Below are 20049 nucleotides of genomic sequence, written 5' to 3'. Positions count from 1 at the left end.
TTCCTTTTGAATTAAGTGTGTTTCTTGTATGCAGCATATTGTTGGATTTTGCTTCTTGACCCATTCTGCCAGTCTATTTCTTTTGATTGGTAAATTGAGACCATTAATGTTGATGGTTATAACTGAAATGTATTGACTTGTCATTGTCGTGACTTTTTCTTTTTGTTAGATTCTCCCCATTTACATTTAATTTCTTGTCATGCCAGATGGGTTCATTCTGCTTTGCTTCCTGGGGTTGTGATCCTCAATGTCTGTTCCTAGGATATTGTGTCAAATTCTTTGGAGTGCTGGTTTGGTATTCATGAAGTTCCTAAGGTGCTCTTTGTCATGAAAGTATCTTATTTCTCCATCCATTTTGAAAGATAGTTTTGTAGGGTCCATCAATCTGGGTTGGAGGCTATTTTCGTTTAGGGCTTGGAATATGTCACTCCAAGCTCTTCTTGCCTTGATGGTTTGTGTTGAGAAGTCTGCTGTGATTCTGATGGGTTTTTCTTTGTATGTGCTTTGTTTCTTTTCTCTGACTGCTTGTAGAACTTTGTTCTTCTGTTGTGTTTCTGGAATCTTAACAATTATATGCTTATGTGTAGATTTTTTTTGATCCAGGCTATTTGGAGTCCTATATGCCTCATTTATCTGTGTGTCAATTTCTTTTCCCCTGCTTGGGAAGTTTTCTGCCATTACTTCTGTGAAGAGTTTTTTTTTTATGTCATCTCCACTTTCTCCTATTTCTTCAGTGACTCCAATCAGTCTTATATTCTTCTTCTTTGCATCGTCTAGCAGCTGCTAGTTTGATTTCTCATGTTCCCTGATAATTTTGAAGAAATTTTTCTTTTCCTGGTCATTAATTGCAATCTTATCTTGTATATCTGAAATTCTGTCCTCACATTGGCTCATTCTTCTGTGTAGACTTTCAATGGAGTTTTTCATGTCCTGGAAATCTATTTGCATCTGTTTTATGGATTCCATTTGTTTCCTATGTTGGGATTCCATCATGTTCCTCAGCTCCTCTCTAGATTTATTAATCATGTCTTGAAGTAGGAGCACAATTTCTCCTGTTATCTGAAAAATTATTTCTAATTTCATTTTTTCTAGATCCCCTTTTGTTGTCAGTTCAGTGGGTCCAGGTGGTTGAGTATCAGAGTGTTCCATCTCATTTCCCTTTGGCGTTGCTGTAGGTGATCTGAAAGTCTGGTTTTGTGACTTATTTACGTGTTTTCTCATTTCAACTGGGGGCCAGGGGGTGCTGTTGGTGCCCGTGAGGATCACCTCCTCTGAGCTGGGAGAAGTGGGACATGGGCTAGGAGAGGTGGTAGGGATGGTGGCCCAGAAGCCCCTTCCTCTGGGCCGGGAGCAGTGGGACAGAAGGTGGCCCCAAATTCCTTTCCTCTGGGCTGGGAGTAGTGGGAGGGATGTTGGCTGGGAAGACCCTTCCTCTTGATCAGGAACAGTGGGATGGTGGCTCAGAAGCCCCTGCCTCTGGGCCGGGAGCAGTGGGAGGGATGGTGGCCCAGAAGCCCCTTCCTCTGGACCAGGAGCAGTGGTATGGCAGCTCAGAAGCCCCTACCTCTGGGCTGGGAATGGTGGAGGGCTGTTATACACTTTTCTACAAACTCTAACCTAACAATTACTTGAACTGAAAGATAGTTTAAACTTTATCTTTTAAATTATTAATAGTCATTATTTTATGTGCAGAATTGATCTTTGTGTGTCTTCATGTCTACATGAACACACACACACATGCCACTTGATTTCCTGAAATTCATTAATTGTAAAAAAAAATCAGTCAAATGAATCCTTCAGTATCAGTTTTGAAAAAATAAAACCCAGAGGTGATATTTTCACTTTTTTAAGACTTATTTTCATTAGTGTGAAGTTAACATTTACATTTTCTTATCTCCTGTATAAACTAGCAGTAAATCATCTCTAACATGAATGACAGAAAAATCCATGTGACCATTTCTGTTTCTATCTTTAACACAGTCACATGCAAAGAAGCACATAAACACAAATACAGGCCACTCCCTTGAATATGGGGCCATCTATGGTATTTGTTTTTCTTCTTTCCATTTTCAGTAAGAGACTTTTAATTTACTATCAGGTTATTCTATATGTTGATCCAAATTAGATCCGCACCCATTTTAAATTGAATGGTAATTAAAGCAATTATTTGTACAGTGCTGAAAATATTTAATTCACTAGATAAAATATTGTCCAGATAAGTGTAGGCATTCACATATATGTATATTTACACATAAATATATACATATATATGTGTATATATATAGAGAGAGATGATGTAGATATACATTCAAAATAACTGTTCAACTAATAGTCTGACTTAAGGAAAAAATTGAATCTCTTCAGATTTTTGCTAGGGATTGATTTAGTACCAGCTGGTTCTGACTCCTAAAGTTAGTGCTGATTTTGATTAAAATGTAATTAAAGACTGAAGATAATCATTGTTTATTATGAGAATCATTTTTGCATTAACTAACTTGCTTACATCCCTCTTCAAACAATGATGCCATGAAATTAAGAAGGATATTACAAATACAAAGACAATGTCCATTTGTACAGAATATTTATTCTGTTAGTAATTTTCATCTGCCTTATAGATTAACATTGTCTTTTTTCTCCCCATCATCCTTCTCATCTTCTTTCCTCTCTCTTTTTCTTCTTTTCCCCTTCCTCTTCCTTTTTCTCCTTTTTTTCTTTTTCCAACTTCCTTTCTCAGTTATTCAATGAGCATCTTCAGTTTACCTTACAGTGAGGGATTAGATAGGGGTGACTTGTATTTCAGAGCTTACAGCTTCTTGGAGATAAGGTGAAAGTTTTATTACAGATAATTATAGCTCAGTGTAGTTGCTATGTAGTATAGTACCTGCTGTGGTATTTGTTGTGTTGGGGGCTATATTACTTTCATATTGTTGCTATAAAAAAATCACAAAATTGATCTACTGAAACAACACAGATTCATAGATTTATAACTTTGCAATTCTATAGGATTGAAGTTTGCCATGACCTAAAGAAAGATTGTGCATGAAGATATTTCTTTCTGGAGGCCTTATGTGAAGAATTTGTTTCCTTTCCTTTTCAAGTGTGTGAAGGCTTCCCACATTGCCTTACTCATAGTCCCCTTCCTCTGTCTTCAAAGCCTGCAACACTGTGTGCCTCTGACCATTCATCTGTAGTCATAGTCCCTGTGTCCTGCTACTCAGCAAAGAAAGGTGATCTGATTTGAAGGATCCATTGATTAGATTGAATTTACCCAGATAATACATACAAATCTTCACCTCTCAAAGTCCATGGTCTAATTCACATCTACAAAGTCTGTTTTGCCATGTAAGGTAACTTATTCAAGGATACAAGAATTAGAATGTGGCCAACCTTGGAGAACCATTATTCTGCTTCCCACAAACTGTTTAGGTAAAAAAGAAGAACACTTCTCTCTATCCTGATATGCAGAGTGTGTTCAAGTCTGGGAGGAGTAATCTATTAGTTGGATCTGGATGAAGCAGGAGGCAATAACTAGACTAAGAAGCATAGATAGAACCCATGAAAATTTCTGGAGTAACATGCAAAAGCAGAAGCCAAAAGAGCAATTTGTAGGTGCTGAAGAATGCTCAATATGACTAGCCCATAACATGCCAGAGCCAGAGTAGTGCAATGTATGTAGGAGGCAGATGCTAACAGGCTCAAGGCATGTCGGCTTTGATGACCATGGTGAGGAGTCCAGACTTTATCCTATGAACTACAGTAAGACATTGAAGTGTTCTTAGTGGACAAAGGAATGATAAGATTTACTTCCTTGAAAGCTTGCTCTGACTGTAGTGTGGTGAACAGATTGATGGGAGTGTGGTATGATGACAACAAGATCTTGATGGAATCTGTTTTAGTGATTCAAGCTAGAGATTTAGAGATGGGGCTTAATATGAGTGGCACTGGAATGAAAACAAGTTCAATGATTCAAAAGATCGCTAAGCATTTGAAATGCTACACTGTCACCATTAATCATATGTGGAAATTTCGACAGAATAATTCAAGTGCAACATACCAGTTTTAACTTGGTCATGAGAAAGATTGTTGTGAGAAGGCAGTGAGAGTGAATTTTACCACATTGAACTTACTGGGGTTTTTTTAAGGTGACTTTTTCAGTCTCTGTCTCAAAAGCATTAGCAAAATATCTAGAATAAAGATGATATGTTAGAATTTAAGAAATATAGACAGCAATTTAAATTCTTCAAGCATGTAAAGATGTAGCATCAGAAGAGAAGAAAAATTAAATTGTTTCCCCCTGAGGAATTCATCAGTTAAGAGAGGTGCACAGAGAGAAAAATTCATGGCAGGGACATAGGGTAAAGATGAGGGGCAACAATAATATATTATTATGGAACTTGGGAAGCATGTTTAAGAATAAAGGTATGCAGCCAACACTCAACCATAATTGAGTGATTGAGTCTGAAAGATGAAGAATTTTCGTCTTCTTGTATTTATCAATTCTGTAGAATCATTTAAAAAATAGGTAGACTCAGAATCTAGAATTAAGTGGGTTGAGAAGAAAGTAGAAATCAAAGAGGTGGAGACAGGGAAGTTTGGGAAAAGTACAGATTGGGCATGCTAAATGCTGATGAAAAGAAACCAATTCCTACCCACTGATAAATCTATCAAACCCGTGAATCCTCATAACTAGATGGAGGCTTGCTTGTCAAGCTTATTCTAAATATTCCTAATGTTACAAGCAAGTGAATACACCCTCCCCGAGGAACAGGGGGATAGCTAAAGCTATTGCCACACCAATTTTAGGTATTATAAGAATCCTTATCTATTGTGAACATAAGCATAATGGCAGACCGTAGAGCTAATCATTCAGTAAACAGTTGTAGAATTGTGTGTGATGCAAACCATCTGGCAATTCAGAAATAGCCCATGCATGAGCTTGTATCAGACATTTACCAAACTTCCATAAAGACTGGAAATAGAGCAATAAACCTGCCTACATTTTTTATAACCAGTTATGACTCTAGCTAATGACTCAGTAATGAGAGAACCAAGGTTGAATTATTAGATCTAGAAAAAATTTTAATAATCTAGAGAAAGTCTGTTGGTAGTGAAATTGAATCAAGTTACATGCTGAGTTGGAACCCACTAAACATGATTATCAAGTATTCACAGCTGTGAGAAATGATACTCTCATTACATAAAGCTAGTATCATAGCTACAAGGACCATCAAAGTCAATTGGCAAGGTAGAGTCATATACTAGAATACTTAAGTTAAAAGGGTTTCTCAAATATACATAGCTTTTTCTCAGATTTAATCATCTAACTTGTTTTATAATTTATTATAATTTATTGTACCAACATTTGAGTGAGCTAATGTCACAAATGTTTGGTCCCTGATAGCGAAGGCCAAAATGAATACTACCAAATTTGTCCATCACTTCTGAAGTCTTCTCTACCCATATATTAAGGTCATCATATAGGAGGATATCATTTGGTTCTTTGATAAACTGTGTTTAGAAAGTTACTTGCAGAAAAGTGGAGTAACTACATAGAGCCTTTCATTGATTTTTCTGACCACCATTAGTTTCAAGGAGAATAGAGACAAGGTTCATCAATCTATTATCAATAAAATATATGGAAAATAATATTAAACATATTAATAAGAAATTTCTAGCTATTGAACCTGTGGTAAACATTTTCTAAGCATTACCATACCCCAAAGAGAAACCATTTTTGTTTTCAAATTAACCGCAAATTGCCATGGGAGTTGCTTCCTTGTCCTAAGGTTTATCTTCCATGACCAAAAAATAAATAAATAATAAGAAGAAAAATTTTATTTTATTTAATGTTTAATATTCTAAGAGCTTGTAAGAGAAAAGATGTGAATGACTTTCAGTAAAATAGAAGATAGAAAATTAATACATCAATATCTTTTTTTTGGAACAGGGAAAAGCAGAAAGAAGGAGAAATGCCAGGATACTGACATATACCCTCTAGTAGAGACAGAACTGTGTCCTTGTGATGTGTTTATATCCCAACCTTACGGAAACTGGTCAGATTGCATTCTTCCAGAAGGCAGAAGAGAGCCTCAGCGAGGACTGCAAATTCAAGGAGACAGCAAAGAATGTGGAGAAGGTGTACGCTTTCGAGCGATAGCCTGTTCTGATAAAAATGGAAGATCTGTTGACCCCTCCTACTGCAGCAGCTCTGGTAAGGCAATGGATGAGGAGTAACAGATGAGGTCATTATCAAAGCTCAGGAGGTTTGTCTAAGCTCTAGAATTCATAGTACTGTTCATTAATAATTGTTTTCATTCTCCTTTGTTGATAATACACTGCTACTCATAAAATATATAAGAAATGCACACATACATATCCCAGTGATTGCCTGGATTGTGATGATACTGGACTTTTGACTCCCTCATTCAGTACTTCACCTTTGCATATTGGCTACTTGGTTATAGGTAGTGAGCCGTTTTTCTATTTCAATAAGAAAGCCAAAGCACAGAACAAATGCATGTATTTTATGGTGCCTGTTGGTGCTTTGACTGTATACATGGAAGGCATCAAGCCTTGAGTTTCTTCTGATGTAGTTAACAAAATATCAATGGGAAAATTGATTTTGAACATTTTATAATACAAAGTATAAGTACACTCAAATTAATAGGATAAAATGATAGAAATTAAATGAGGCAGTCTGGGAAAGTTTTGTGAGATGTAAATCAAAGGGAAGATTGGCCTTTTTTGAGACTGTTGAACAAACTTGAAAGATATGGAGAATGGAGAAAGGAATGAAGGTTAAATAAACTGAAGGTAAACGGTGAACAAGACTGAGAGTGAAACTTATTAATCTTTTAAATTTTTCATAATATTTTATATTTGTAAGGCTAAATAGGGTAAGAGTTTTACAGAGGCATATGGAAAGAGAGATTTTGTGTTTGAGAAATCCCATAAATAAATAGGTAGATTTGGGCCTTAGTAGTAAAGATCTTAGTTCTAAAAAGCATACTCATTTATTTTAGAAATGGTACACTGAATTCAGATCCAATGTACAATTCAGGTAAATGATAGTTCTTTTCCATGGCCAGTGTACAATTACATCTTTGTTTAATATATGCCCATATCATTTTATGAGTTCAATTCAAAGTTTAGTGATTCTTTAGTGCCATAATTGTCCTAATCTGCTTCCTCAGTTACTTTCTAGAATTGTTTAAAGTGACTTGAAACATCAAACATTTCACAAACAAGCAATGGCTTTATTTTAAGGAAGCCAAAGCTTGGTGACTCTAATCTATTTTTACAGCTTTTGTGTGTATATTGGTTTAGTTTTTCAAACCTGTATATGGAACACCTTCAATGTACCTGTTATATGATTTAGGTTTACAATGTTAGACTTACAGAGAAATCAGGAACCTATGGATTTATTGTACAAATGCTCAAAAAGCACCTTAAACCTTCATTAGCTCTGAAAATACTGAATAGAAAATCTTTAGATATACTGTAGAAAGTTCTCACATAAATCTGAGATCTGAAGAGTGAGAAGGCAGCCATCCTATGGAAGGTATATAAAAAAGTAATTTCAGTCAGTAGTTGTCCATCGTGTGATACGAAAGATGTTCTGGCAGAGAGAGAGGGAGAGAGATGATATGCAGGTTTTGCAGTTGGATTGTAAGGTGCAAAGGAGTGAGAGGAGAGATGTGTACAGAAGGGTTGAAGGATAGAGAATCTTTTGTTACCACCTAAGCACATGAATCTAATCCAAGTGCAGGTGGCAGCTGGGAATGAGGTGGATAATGTGATCTAGTTTATCTGTTTAAGAGATCTCTTTTGCTAATATACTGCAATTGTCTGAGCTATAAATATCTCCTCTTCCTTGAAGATACTGAAATAAATTTTTCTAAATTAAAGTACACTTACATGCATACATATCAATGAAAAATTAGAAGTGAGTGATAGATAACACACAAAACAGATAACTTATATTTGGGGTAGTTTTGTCAATTTTGTCTCCAAATCATACCATAAAAACGCTTTCCTATTATTGCCACCACCATAGTCTAACCAACTCTTGCATTTTACCTTGACTACAAGCAATAGTCTCCCAATGGCTCCTTTGCCCTTTTAAGTTATTCTGTGGATAGTAGTCTAAGGCTCTCAGGGAATATAAAGGATTTTCACCTAATAAAAATGTTTGACCAGAATTTACTGTACTTTCATAACTTTTATGATACTTATTGATACTTTAATGGTATATCTTTTCAAAATTGATTTTCTACAATAGTAAGAGAAAACGTACTATTGTGTCACCTCTAGGAATATAATATATGACTATCAAGAAAAAAGAAACTTTTGTCACTAATAAAACATAGTATTGCTTTTATGCCCATTTGTTAACTCACATGGATTAAGAAAAATAAAATAAATCAATGATAAATTAATATTAATTTATTAATATAACATTAATTAAATTAATAATAATAAATAATAAAACAATTTAAGAACTTAATTTTTGTTATGGACAAATTAAGACAGAGTAGTGACTCTAGTCTTTTTTTTTTTTTGGTACCGGGGATCGAACTCGGGTCTTTGCGCTTGCATAGCAGGCGGAACATCTAGTCTTTTTTTCTAAAAAGAATGATACATGCTTTGCTCTTAAAAACCCTTATATGGACTTTATCTTCCATTTGCATTCGGGAGACATAAAAGGGATTCCCCAGGTTGATATCAAGGAGAATTTCTCACAAGAATGATGTTCCTCATGATGAGTTTTCCTGCTGATTCACATGGCTGTGGGAATGAAATTTTTTAAATGCTACATTACCAATTTAATGGATTTCATGGATGATTCTAAGCACAGATAATCAAAGCCAAGTTTGTTTGGCTTTGAGAAAATCACTGTGAGGACAAATGTTAAAATTGTACATTATCATTTAAAAACCTTATGAAGTTTTTGTGTTTATTTAGCCAGCACTGTTTTCCAATAAATGCCAACCCTGCCTGATGACAAAGCACATGGTATATTCCTCACCTTTATATTAACTGTGGACTACATAATTTGGCCAGCAAAATGGCATGTCCTTTATTTAGATATCTGAGGTGACTCACTCCCAACTATGTCTCTTACCCCAGTGTTTTGCTAAAGAAAAAAACATAAATGTGCCACCCTACTCAAACAGTCTGCATTCTTTTCTCTTTTGGGCCCATGCTTCATAACTACATCAGTCGTATCTCTGTTCAGTGTCCCTTCATATCAATTCTTTCTGACTTCTCTAACAAAATGATCCAGTTCATAACTTCCTATGTCCTTTGCCAGACTTCATTCCTATTTTTAATACTGGATGGTAAATTTCCTAAAGAGTTGAAAAGATTTTTATTTTTCTTTCATTTTTCAACAGATATATTCATAGCACCTGGAAGAGTGCATGAAAGTTCATAAGTATTTAAAACATGTTTTTGAATGCATGATTGAATTATCAGGTCTTAATAATTTGCCTCTGAAGTATCTCTCAATCTTTTCCTTTTCTCTTGCTATTTACCCATAGCCCATATTATATTATTATGTCTTGAAATACCTGTCTAATATCTTTCATGCCAAGAGTCAATGGTTATCACTCTAAAATTCAAATACAATCATGCCACTACTTGCAGTATTTATATGTCTCCCCTTTATATACCTGATTTTTAATAAAACTCTCAAGAACTTCTATGAATAGATAGTCTACGTGGCATGTCCTTTCTTTCAGGAGACTTATCATCTGAGGTAAGATAGATGCTGCCTATTCTTGCAAGAATTTCTGCTTTTATTGTATGACGCAGAGATGAGGGTTTTTATCTGAGTCTTGAAGGAACAAAGGCAGCATCATGGTTTAGTAACATTAGTTAGCATTGTGTGACTAGGATATATATTATATCTATCTATCTATGTATATATAGAGAGAGAACTAAGTAGGAAATGTTTGATTAGGAACTTATGCTGAAGACACTTTGTTATTGGAGGAAGTTTTTCTTCCAAATTTGAATAATATTGCAACTTGTTCTTCAAGAGACTAATGTCTTAGAGCTCTACTATTAGCTAAAATCATTTTTATGATAAAAATTTTGTATCGATATGAAACTAAGTATAACCTCCTTATGCTTGTAGACCATAAGCTATCTAATCTGAAAGGTATGTAAAATTTTAAATGTTAAAATTTGAAATTGAATGTCCTTGAAAAGTAGCTCTAGTTGCTACCTAACTCAGCTTTAGGCCAGTAATTTTCAGCATTTTTACTCTGGTGACACACTTACCCAATAAAGTTTACCTTGAACACACCCATCAGAAGGGGTTGTTCTCTAACAGTTGGCTCCCATGTGGTCACCTGCTGGAGGGAGTAAGGACCTGTATGGGGAAACAATGATGTCCTTGACCTAACTTACATCATTCTCTCTCACTGATTATTCAAACCCTGGACTGCTTCAAAAATACTTCAAAAAGGCAGAAGCAGTGACTATAGGGAGGAAAACAGTACCTGAGGATCCCAGGGTGGCTTTGATCAGAAGTGCAGGAACAGGGTAGAGTCAGGAATAATTTTGAAAACTGAGTTACTAAAGGATGGTGACCCTAACAAGGGTGAAGATCCAGCTTAGGAATGGAAAGTGAAGGGAAGCTCGAATAACTTCAAGACTGAGCAGAACAATTACTAGAGGGAGAGATGGAAGGAGATAGATAGATAGATAGATAGATAGATAGATAGATAGATATAGAGAGATAGAATCAACACAAGTGAATATATTTTATTAAAGTCAAGAAATTTCTATGATTATAGATCTGGGATATAGATTTTGGAAGTGATAAGAATGATTTAGAAAATAGGAAGAGCTGAACTCAGAACTCTAAGAAATAGTTTTATTTGAGGTGATGGGGAAAAGTTTACTTAAACTTCATCACCAGAGGAGCTCATTTCTATAAAACTCAGCCAAACAGCTCTAAAATTGGAAGGATCTTTATTTGTTATGTGTAAATATGCTCTTTCTACTGATTCCAAATTTATTCAATTAAAAGTAAATGTAAAATGTGTTCGACATAAGAGCCTTTCCAAAATTTGGAAAATATATAATACTCCCTCTACTTATAAATGTTTTATTTTTCAGGCTGAGTGGGGTTTTTTATGCTCTGATACATATGACAGTTTCTAGCTCCTTTTGTTAGGGCTCTGTTTTTGTCCAATATGTTTCCATTTGGCAAGAAACACTTCAGTGATAGTAAAGAGAACATGGAGTCCCAATGTCAGCCTCAGGCACACATTTGTGGTCCCGTATGCTCCAGCCACCCTGACTTCCTCCCGCTTCTCCATGCATTGTCTGTCCTTCCCTGACTCTGTTCTCTTATGTTCCTTGGTGGCTTTTTTCTTTTTTAGGTGAGCTCTTACTCATCTTTTAAATCTTACCTCAAGTTGCTTTCTTTAGGAAGTCTTTTCCCAAACTTTAACAGATGCTTTCTACGTTCTCACAGAAATTTAGTCATACCTGCATGTACAGTAGGATTTATATTAGACTTTGTCTTTGCATGTTTTTCTCTCCCTTCCAGATTATTAGCTCATTTACTCTTTAATGCAGGACATATTAACTGAACACCTACTATGTGCCAAGAACGATGCTGTATTTGTTATATATTGTTAGACAAAAAAAAAAAAATGTGATTTCCCTGAAGCCTAATGGTTGAGGGAAATACTAAGGAAAAATATACACAGAAAAAGTAGTTGCAAATTGTTATGTAGGTATATTGTACATACATAGCATACATAGATGTATACAACCTGCATACAAAGTATGCATGTGTGCTATGCATGTATGTACAAGTATCAGGATTATGTGAGAGAATAACAAAGAGGGCAGCATTTAGGTTAAGGAATCAGAGACCACTTTTGGAAAGAAAATGTGATGTAAAAAGTGAAAGATGAGTAGATGTCTAATAGGGAAAAATACTCTTCCTGCCAGACTAGACACTCAAATAATGTCTTGTGAATAAATAGAAATACAATATTTGCAACATCGTATCTTACCACTTTCTTTGAACCTTTTTAGTAATATTTTTGTTCATATATCGTCTTATTTTGTGAACTATCTCAAATACTTTTTAACAAATGACATTAACATGATAATAAAATGCACAATCTAATCAGTATGCTAACTATTGATACATTTTCAGTTTGCAGGGAAAAAAACATCCTGCAGTCCTTTTTTTTTTTTAAGGAACCGCTATAAAGTTTTGGGTCCCCATTCTGAGTCTATGTATATTCAGTCACCCTTTGGGGACCATAATGCAGAACTGTGCTTTTACCTGTATTCCCTTGCAGATTCTCAGTTGCAGCTCATTATTCCAGCTTGTTAATAGCTCTAAATCCTGACTCTGACATCTATAATATTAGCTATAACTCCCTGCTTTATATCATCCCAGAATTTGATAAGCATGCCATCTGAGTCTTTATCCAGGTTGTTAATCAAAATGTTGAACAAAATAAGACTATTTCCCACCAGTATTCACTTGCAGAGAGATGTCTCTCAGGATGGCACTGATCCATTAATCAACAAGGTTTGAGAAACTACAAAAATCTATCTAGCTCCTCACATTTGTTTTTGAGGATCTGCAGAAATTTTGTCAAATTCCTTTCTGCCTGTAGCAGTTTACTCCTTCTTGTTTATGAATCTAGTAAACTTTCTTGTTTATGAATCTAGTAAATCTAGTAAAACCATCAGAAAAGAAATAACTTTCGCTGAATTGACCTAAATGACCTCATTTTGACAACTGATGCCCACTTTTTTTTGAAACACTCATAAGCTCTTTAGTAGCGTATTCATAGATTTTTGTCAGAATCCCCTATAACATCATCCCTCTGGCTACACCTAGCTTTTCTGGGCACAGATAATGTCTCCAGGCCTTGAAACTCCGGCCCAGTTACTCAACATCCAAAGACAATAGGCCTTGGTTGACATAATTCTTTTCATGTAGTGATTTCAGTAGACAGACATGACAGAAATATATTTCCTATACATTGTGTTACTGTGTGATTTTTCATATTTTGTATATCAATGTACAGATAATGGTGACTACAGTTTTGTTTCTCATTTTCTGTTTTCTCCTTATGAGGACTTGCATCTTCTTTACTGTTGATTCAAGTCTTGTTCTCAGTTTGATACCTGTCTATCTGTCCTCCCCCTGAAGTTTGGCCTAATGCCCTATAGTTTATGCCAGCTGCAAACCATTCATTTCTCCCTTTATGATATTTTTAATCATTTGCCAAGAAGCAATTCATATTTCATTGCCTAAAAATTTCCTTGTGATCTTCAATACTAGCCATACCTCAAACATTTTACTTTCTACGGCCCTCTTCCTTTTTTTCTTAAAGTCTTCTAAGAAAATAGAAAAAAATTAACCCTACCTGTATTAATCCTACCTTTCCTTCCTCATGTAAGGCCATATTTTCAAGGAGTGATATTCCTGATATTTCATTCATTAGATTCCTCTTATATTAGTCAGTGGAAAAATTGGATAATTTGATAGGTTTTGACAGCTTTTTCTTTGATATTAAAGCCACATTAGAGGACTGTGAGAGGGAAGTTACTAACTTTTGAAGGATATGTCCTGTGTTAGCCACTCTTCCAGGTTCCTTCTTATGTTATTTTATAATATCTGTTCACCAGGAATAAAACTTCAGGCTCTATGCAACCCATTCTTGATAAAGTGTCATATTGGAAGAAATGCAAATACTGTAAAACTTTTCAGATTCCTGGTGCAATACAAAGTAGTGGAATGACGAACCATCACACAGAGGGAACTGAAAAATTCAGTGCTTCTTTAATATCCATAGGGATTGGCTATAGGACCTCCACAGATCCCCAAATCCATGAATACCCAAATCTCTCATATAAAATGGCACAATATTTTATATTACCTGTACATATCTGCCCATAACTTTAAATCATCTCTTGATTATTTACAATATGTATACAATGTAAATGCTGTGCAAATAGGTGTTATAATCTTTAGGAATTAATGACAAGAAAAAAATCTGTATAAGTTCAGTACAAATATGGTTATTCCCCAAATATTTTTGATCTTCAATTGGTTGATTCCCTGGGTGTAGAACCTGCAGAAATGCAGGGCTCACTGTACAGTTTTCTCCATTGCAGCCCTACTTAACTTCCATGGCAGGGCTTTGAGAAGGAGAAAAGTAACAATAATTATCTTCAAGGTCCTAAAAATAGTTTTCTTTGTCTCCTATGTTGTATGTTTCAAGTTCAGTGAAAATACTTTATTATTTTCCTGGACAGTGTTCTCTGAGGAGTGCCTAATCAAACTGATATATTAGAAGGGTATTTGTAATTTCAAACCATGGACACCCACTGTAGAAGCTGCAGGTTGTGGGGCTTGTGGGGGCTCAGGCAGCAGGGAAAGAGCAGGAAGAAATGTGCAAGGGCTCTAGGTTCTGCCCTCTCCTCAGGGTGCCCACTTTAAGGCACTGATGTTCATATGACTGTGTGTCTTTTGCTCTCTGAGTTGATTCTTGCTTAGTAGCCTTGCTTTCCACTTCCTCCCATTTCTACATCTTCTCAGTGTCTCACATTTAGAGAGAGGTCTGAGATATTGCATATTCTCATCTTCATTCTATGCATGTCCACCATATACTTTTCATTCAGTTTCATCATTTTTCCTTTCACTCTGTATCTCTAATCCTGTTAGTTTCCCTCATATTTAATTTATAACCTTCTAAATTATTCTGTATCTGTTTATATTAGTGGACATGTATCCCTGATAAAAACATATACATAAATATACATGTATATAATTATATAGTTTGTGATTTAATTTGAATTTATGCTGTATACTTATTTTTGTTTTTATATTAATTGAGCATTTATAATATGCTATATCTTTCTATTAGGGCTCTTTTTAGTAATTTCTTATATTACTACTATCACATAAGTATTATTGTTATTTCAAGGTTACATATTAGAAAATGAAGAAAAAGAGAGATCAATGAACTTGTATGAGACTACTCAGCTAGGAAGAGCAGAGCTTATTTCTTCACCCATAAAACCTAGTTGCAGAGCATGTTTCTCAACCAGTATATTAACTGCTTCATTCATGCTGCTGTAGGTAGATTAATTAATTTCTGGGGGGTAATTGCATAGTTTTCTATCTTTTGTATATGTTTAGCATTTTACAATTTTTTCCCACTAATAATAAATTATCCAGGCTTCAGTTGACTCTTGGCCACTCAAATAACACTGTTATGAACAGTTCTGTTTTAGTCAGGGTTTTGGCAAGGGAATACATTTAATACAGGACACATAATTTATAGGATTATTGTATGATATTTACCCAAAAAAGTCAAAGGAGTGCAAGAGATTAGGCACACACTAGAGGCCCGAAGAATCCAGCCAAGGGCCTGGATCCCACAAAAATGTCCCACACAAGTCCAGTGAAAGGCTTAGAGTCCAAGACAGTGTCCTCAATGAGTCCAGCCAGCAGGCTGCAGCCCACAGCCATGTCTCATGCTTGTCCGCTTTGAGGATCTGAAGCCAGAAGGCCCAAAGGCCAGTAATGGAAGCCAGAACACCTGAGCTGGTGGGATGAAGGATTTGTGCCACCAGGCTGGATCTAAGAAGTGATGCTCACAGGGGATTAGAGCTCCCGTGACAAGAAGAGCAGCCATTCCCAGGGACAGAGAGGCCCAGAGCTCCTCCTCCGAAGAGAACACCCAAGTTTGTATAAGGAAAACCATCTGCAGCAGGCTTCTCCTAGAAAATCAACAGCCACAATCTTCCCCTCCAGTTTTCTTTTTATGGCTATTGGTAACAATCCTCAGATGGATCTTCCACACCCAGACCACACTGATTCAGTTCAGCTGGGCATTACAAGTTGACCATTAGTTGATCCACAAATTCCGTGATCTTTTGTACTACAGTATTGTCAAAAGATAGCTACTAAGATTGTATGAATATATTTTGCAAAGAAACAGTAAAATCAGGAGCAATAACAAAAAAGAGAAATATATCAAATTTTAATAACAATAGCCTTTGAATGGTGAGATTTTTATCCTCCAACTCTTCTTTTTGCTTTCCATTTTCCATATCTTTACCTTTAGATTTATAGTGTGACAAGTCCTCAGATTTTGAGTCTCGTACATGAATTTAAACTCAGAGAAAAATGTTTGCCTTTGTAGCCTATATGTTGTGTCCCTATATTTTGCACACACCTACTTATGGATTGGCTTCATCTGATCATTTTTTTTTAATTCTACATGATACATTTATCGGAGTTGTGCCTTTTCTACCACACTGGATTAAATAAACTTTCAAAAGCATGGTTTGGTCACATTCTGGGACACCTAGTATTTCACTGTTTTTTCCTCCACGTGCCCATTAGTACAAGTATGTCTAACAGACATGCTGTAAAGTAAGGGATGGTGACATTCTCTTCTTGGGTCATGTGTATGGCCAGTACTCTTACTTTGTGGGTGGACTCAAAACAACAGTACCTACCTAGCACTTCAATCTTCCCTAACTATTTGCCTCGGGAAAGACACTAAAGTACTTGTATTAAACATTCTGTCCAGAGGGATAATACCAAGTTCTCCTTTTCCTTATCTGTAGTTAGTTTCAGGTCCTTGACAGAAATAGCTAAACTGTTCCAAATGTGCTTCAGTGCATCCACATGTGAGAAAGGAAAGTGAAGTCCATGAGACTCTTGGTTCCTCATTTCCCATCATATGTGTGTGTCTCCTATTCTTTAGAGAATGATAGATGTAAACCATCTTTTCTTGAGCTTCATCGGATCGATTCTGATCTGGCCCTCCTGTGAGGATGATGTGGTCTCTAAATTGCAGTCTCACTATGCTGTGCAATCTTGGTAACTTTCCACCTGGTGTTGACAACTCTGTTCCATCTCCTACATAGTAAGGGGGAAGTCTGTGTATAACAAAATCCTTCTTCATGTCTGATGAAAGCAGTTCTTTAGTGCCCTCCAGTTGTTCTGGAAGAGTCCTCAGAAAGCTACTTAATCTTGTTGCAACAGCTGATGTTTCCACCTGCATCAGCAGCTGCCATGGTATTCCACTCCATAACTCCACATCTTCCTTTGCAGTATCAAACACAAGCCCTGAAATGGTGTCCAAAAGGAAATCTCCCCATGAATTGTTCTGGTAAGTGCTGATGGTCACGTGAACAGAGTGGGCCAGCCCTGGAGGAGTGTCCGCCTGAGGAATGGTCCCTCTGGGAAAGTACAACAAATCACCTGGCTTCAACATGAACTCATGTGTCAGCGCACCAAGCTGGGCCTTGTACTCCACACTGTACTCGCGTGCCAGTGCCACTGTGGGTGGGTAGAGCCGCCAATGCTTCTCTCCCTCCAGCTGCAGGATGAAAGCCTGAACATCATCGTAATGGGGAGGTAGGCCCTGAGATCCTGCAGGGGTTATGTACACATTTAAGCCGACCAAGGAGCCAAAGTAACATTCTAGCTTCTCCTGGACCCTCCAAAGCTCATCCTTAAATCTCTGAGGTTGGTGAAACTGAATTGTTGCCCTTTTCTGATCAAAATCTTTTCTCAGCTGAAGAAAGTGCACTTTGCCATCTTTATTTAAAACTTTCTTCTTCCCACTGACACACCGGCAGACATTCACATCTCTTCCGTAGTACAAACCCTGGCTGCACAGACTCTTCAAATCTGCCAGCCTGAAGAGAGATTGGTAATATGTGGCTAGGGCTGGGTCATCATCCCTCTGAATGAGGAGGGGCTTCTTCTCCCAGAATTCCTTGAAAAAAGTCTCTGTCTTGATGGGTGAGATTAAACTTTCGAAGAGACTACTGGGGCTAGCAAACTTTAAGGTGGAAGCCCCACCAACAGCCTCCACCTTCACCTGTTTACTGGGAACAGGCCCCTCTTCCTTCCCATTCTCGCTAGGCTTCACTTTCTTTGGCATTGTTTGGTGTTCAAGACAAAATAAGGAGGAAGTGCAAATCTTCCTGAGAATGCTTCCTGAGTCAGTGCTACTTTCTCCAGGATATGAGACATCTTACAGCAGCACCATTTGTTCAACCTCAGGTATCATTCAGGCTCAAACACCACTCAGACTACACATTCATTTATAAAAGCCAAGGCTCTGACTTTGTTGAGTTATTAGAATTGCATGAATGCTGTTTTCTTCTTTTCTCTTGTCATTATAACTCAGCTATATTGAAGATTGAGTAAGTAGAATTAACACTTGAGCCTGGGGTGGGAGGTGAGTCCCCACACCTGAGCACAGTGCTACATTAGTGGGCAGTCCACAGCATAACTAAGAAGGCTTGTTAACAGGCAAATTCCTGGGCCCACAGCTGGTAGACTGAATTGCCTGATTTCAAGACTGAGGTCCAGCAATCTATATTAACATAACTGAGCTCTCCTAATGAATTTTACAGCCACTAACATTGAAACAGTTGAAGTCAGCTCAATGAAATACACACGTGGAAAAAATGATATATAATGCCTCTAACAAAGTTGTTTGGGCTGACCTAAAACATTTCTTTTCAGGACACAGAAATTTTCATTACTCTAGTGAGTTTCTCCTGTTCATCCTAAGCCATGACTGGCAGTTGCTTTTAGTTTTATTTTAGAAAGAAAATGAGTTATAATTCACTAATATATTTTGATGACCACGCGGTTATAAGGATAAGGCCCGATACAGAATCATCCAGGCATTAGTGAAAAGCTGGGTAAATCAGGTTCTCCACTTAAAGATGATCCAGGTGAAAAACTGGACCGAATGTCTAGCTGATGAGTCGAGAAATCAGAGCCTCTTGACTCTCAGGCTGGACTTCTGAAAGCACAGTGGATAACCTGGTCTTCTTAACCTGACAAGCCAGGCGCTGAGCAGCCATTCTTGGGTTACTTTCCAATAAACCAAGTGGAGGCCTAGGCTGCTGTTTTAAAGTCAGAAGTGGGCCAAGCGCCACAGTCCCGCCTTCCCACTCCCGAACTTCAGCGCTCCAGGACCAGCAGCGGGCGCCCCGGCCAGGGCCCACGTGGCGGCCGCGCCTCCGCCTCCCTCCCAACCCTCCCGCCGTCTGCCCAGGTCCCGGAACCACAGGCAGCAGCACACTTGTGCCCCTCTCGGGGTCCTGGACCTCCGCTGGTCCAGCCCCAGGTCCAGGCGCGCCCAGACTTCCCTGTGCGCGTCCATGGCTCCGCAGTCGCTAGCCGGGCTGCCGGGCCTGGGCCCACCAGGAGCGAACCCCGCGGTCCCACGAGTCCGCTTCCGGGCGACCCGCACGACCTGCTACGTGGGCCTGCCACACCGCCCGCCCGCGGCCTTCTGCCCACTCACCTCTGCCAAGAGCAGAGCAGACTGCAGCGGCCGGGGCGGGGCGGGGCAGCGTCACACCTGATCATTTTTAATAACTGCATCACAAAATTAATTGCTACAAGACCACAATTGGTACTATCTCAATTTTCTTTTTTTTTAAATTTTATTTTCTTGGTACACCTTAGGTGTACAATATAATGACACTTGTCATTGGAAATTTGCACCTTTACATAATCCATCTTGGTTCTCATTTTTTCCCCCTTCCCCTGCCCTCCCTTCAACCCCTCCTCCATCCCTTCCTATTTACAAAGACTTTGTTTCCATTTTCTTATTTTCTCATATTAATTCCATTCCCTTCTTTCCTTTCCCCTACCCATCCCACTCCCCTTCCCTTTTGCCCCTTTGCTTCCTATTTCACATTATCTATTATACCTTTTAGTCCTTATTTTTACTTTCAGTTTCTCACAGTAGAGAAACTATTTAGTATTCACACATGTGTCTCCTATTTATTTCACTTAAGAGTATCGGCTCAATGTGCATCCATTTAGCTATAAATGTTTCTAATTTTTCAGTTTTTTATGGCTGAGTAGAACTCCATTTTCTAAAAAAAAAAAGCACATTTGTTTATCCAGTTTCCCGTTGATGGGCATTTGGGCTGTTTCCAAGTTTTAGCTATCACAAACTGTGCTGCTATGAACATGGGTGCACATATATCACTGTGGTA

General features: G+C 37.5%; 1 protein-coding gene and 1 pseudogene across 9 annotated transcripts in view; one reads left to right on the top strand and one right to left on the bottom strand.

The window, feature by feature from the left end:
* Thsd7b (thrombospondin type 1 domain containing 7B) overlaps positions 1-20049 on the top strand; it is a 1329200-nt gene that overhangs the window by 1063626 nt on the left and 245525 nt on the right. For all 9 annotated transcript variants that reach the window (XM_087197681.1, XM_087197682.1, XM_087197688.1 and 6 more), the window contains one exon: positions 5948-6211. In XM_087197681.1, the coding sequence (XP_087053807.1) occupies positions 5948-6211 (264 nt within the window). The remainder of the gene's footprint in view (positions 1-5947; positions 6212-20049) is intronic.
* On the bottom strand, positions 13585-18943 carry LOC147829847 (ribosomal oxygenase 2 pseudogene; annotated as a pseudogene).

Source organism: Heterocephalus glaber, unplaced genomic scaffold, assembly GCF_053883595.1.
Source record: "Heterocephalus glaber isolate CG9 unplaced genomic scaffold, H.glaber_assembly_v1.0 deba00000347, whole genome shotgun sequence".
Lineage (NCBI taxonomy): Eukaryota > Metazoa > Chordata > Mammalia > Rodentia > Bathyergidae > Heterocephalus > Heterocephalus glaber.
The sequence above is the reverse complement of the archived record's forward strand: the minus strand, read 5'-3'. Positions and strand labels throughout refer to the sequence as shown.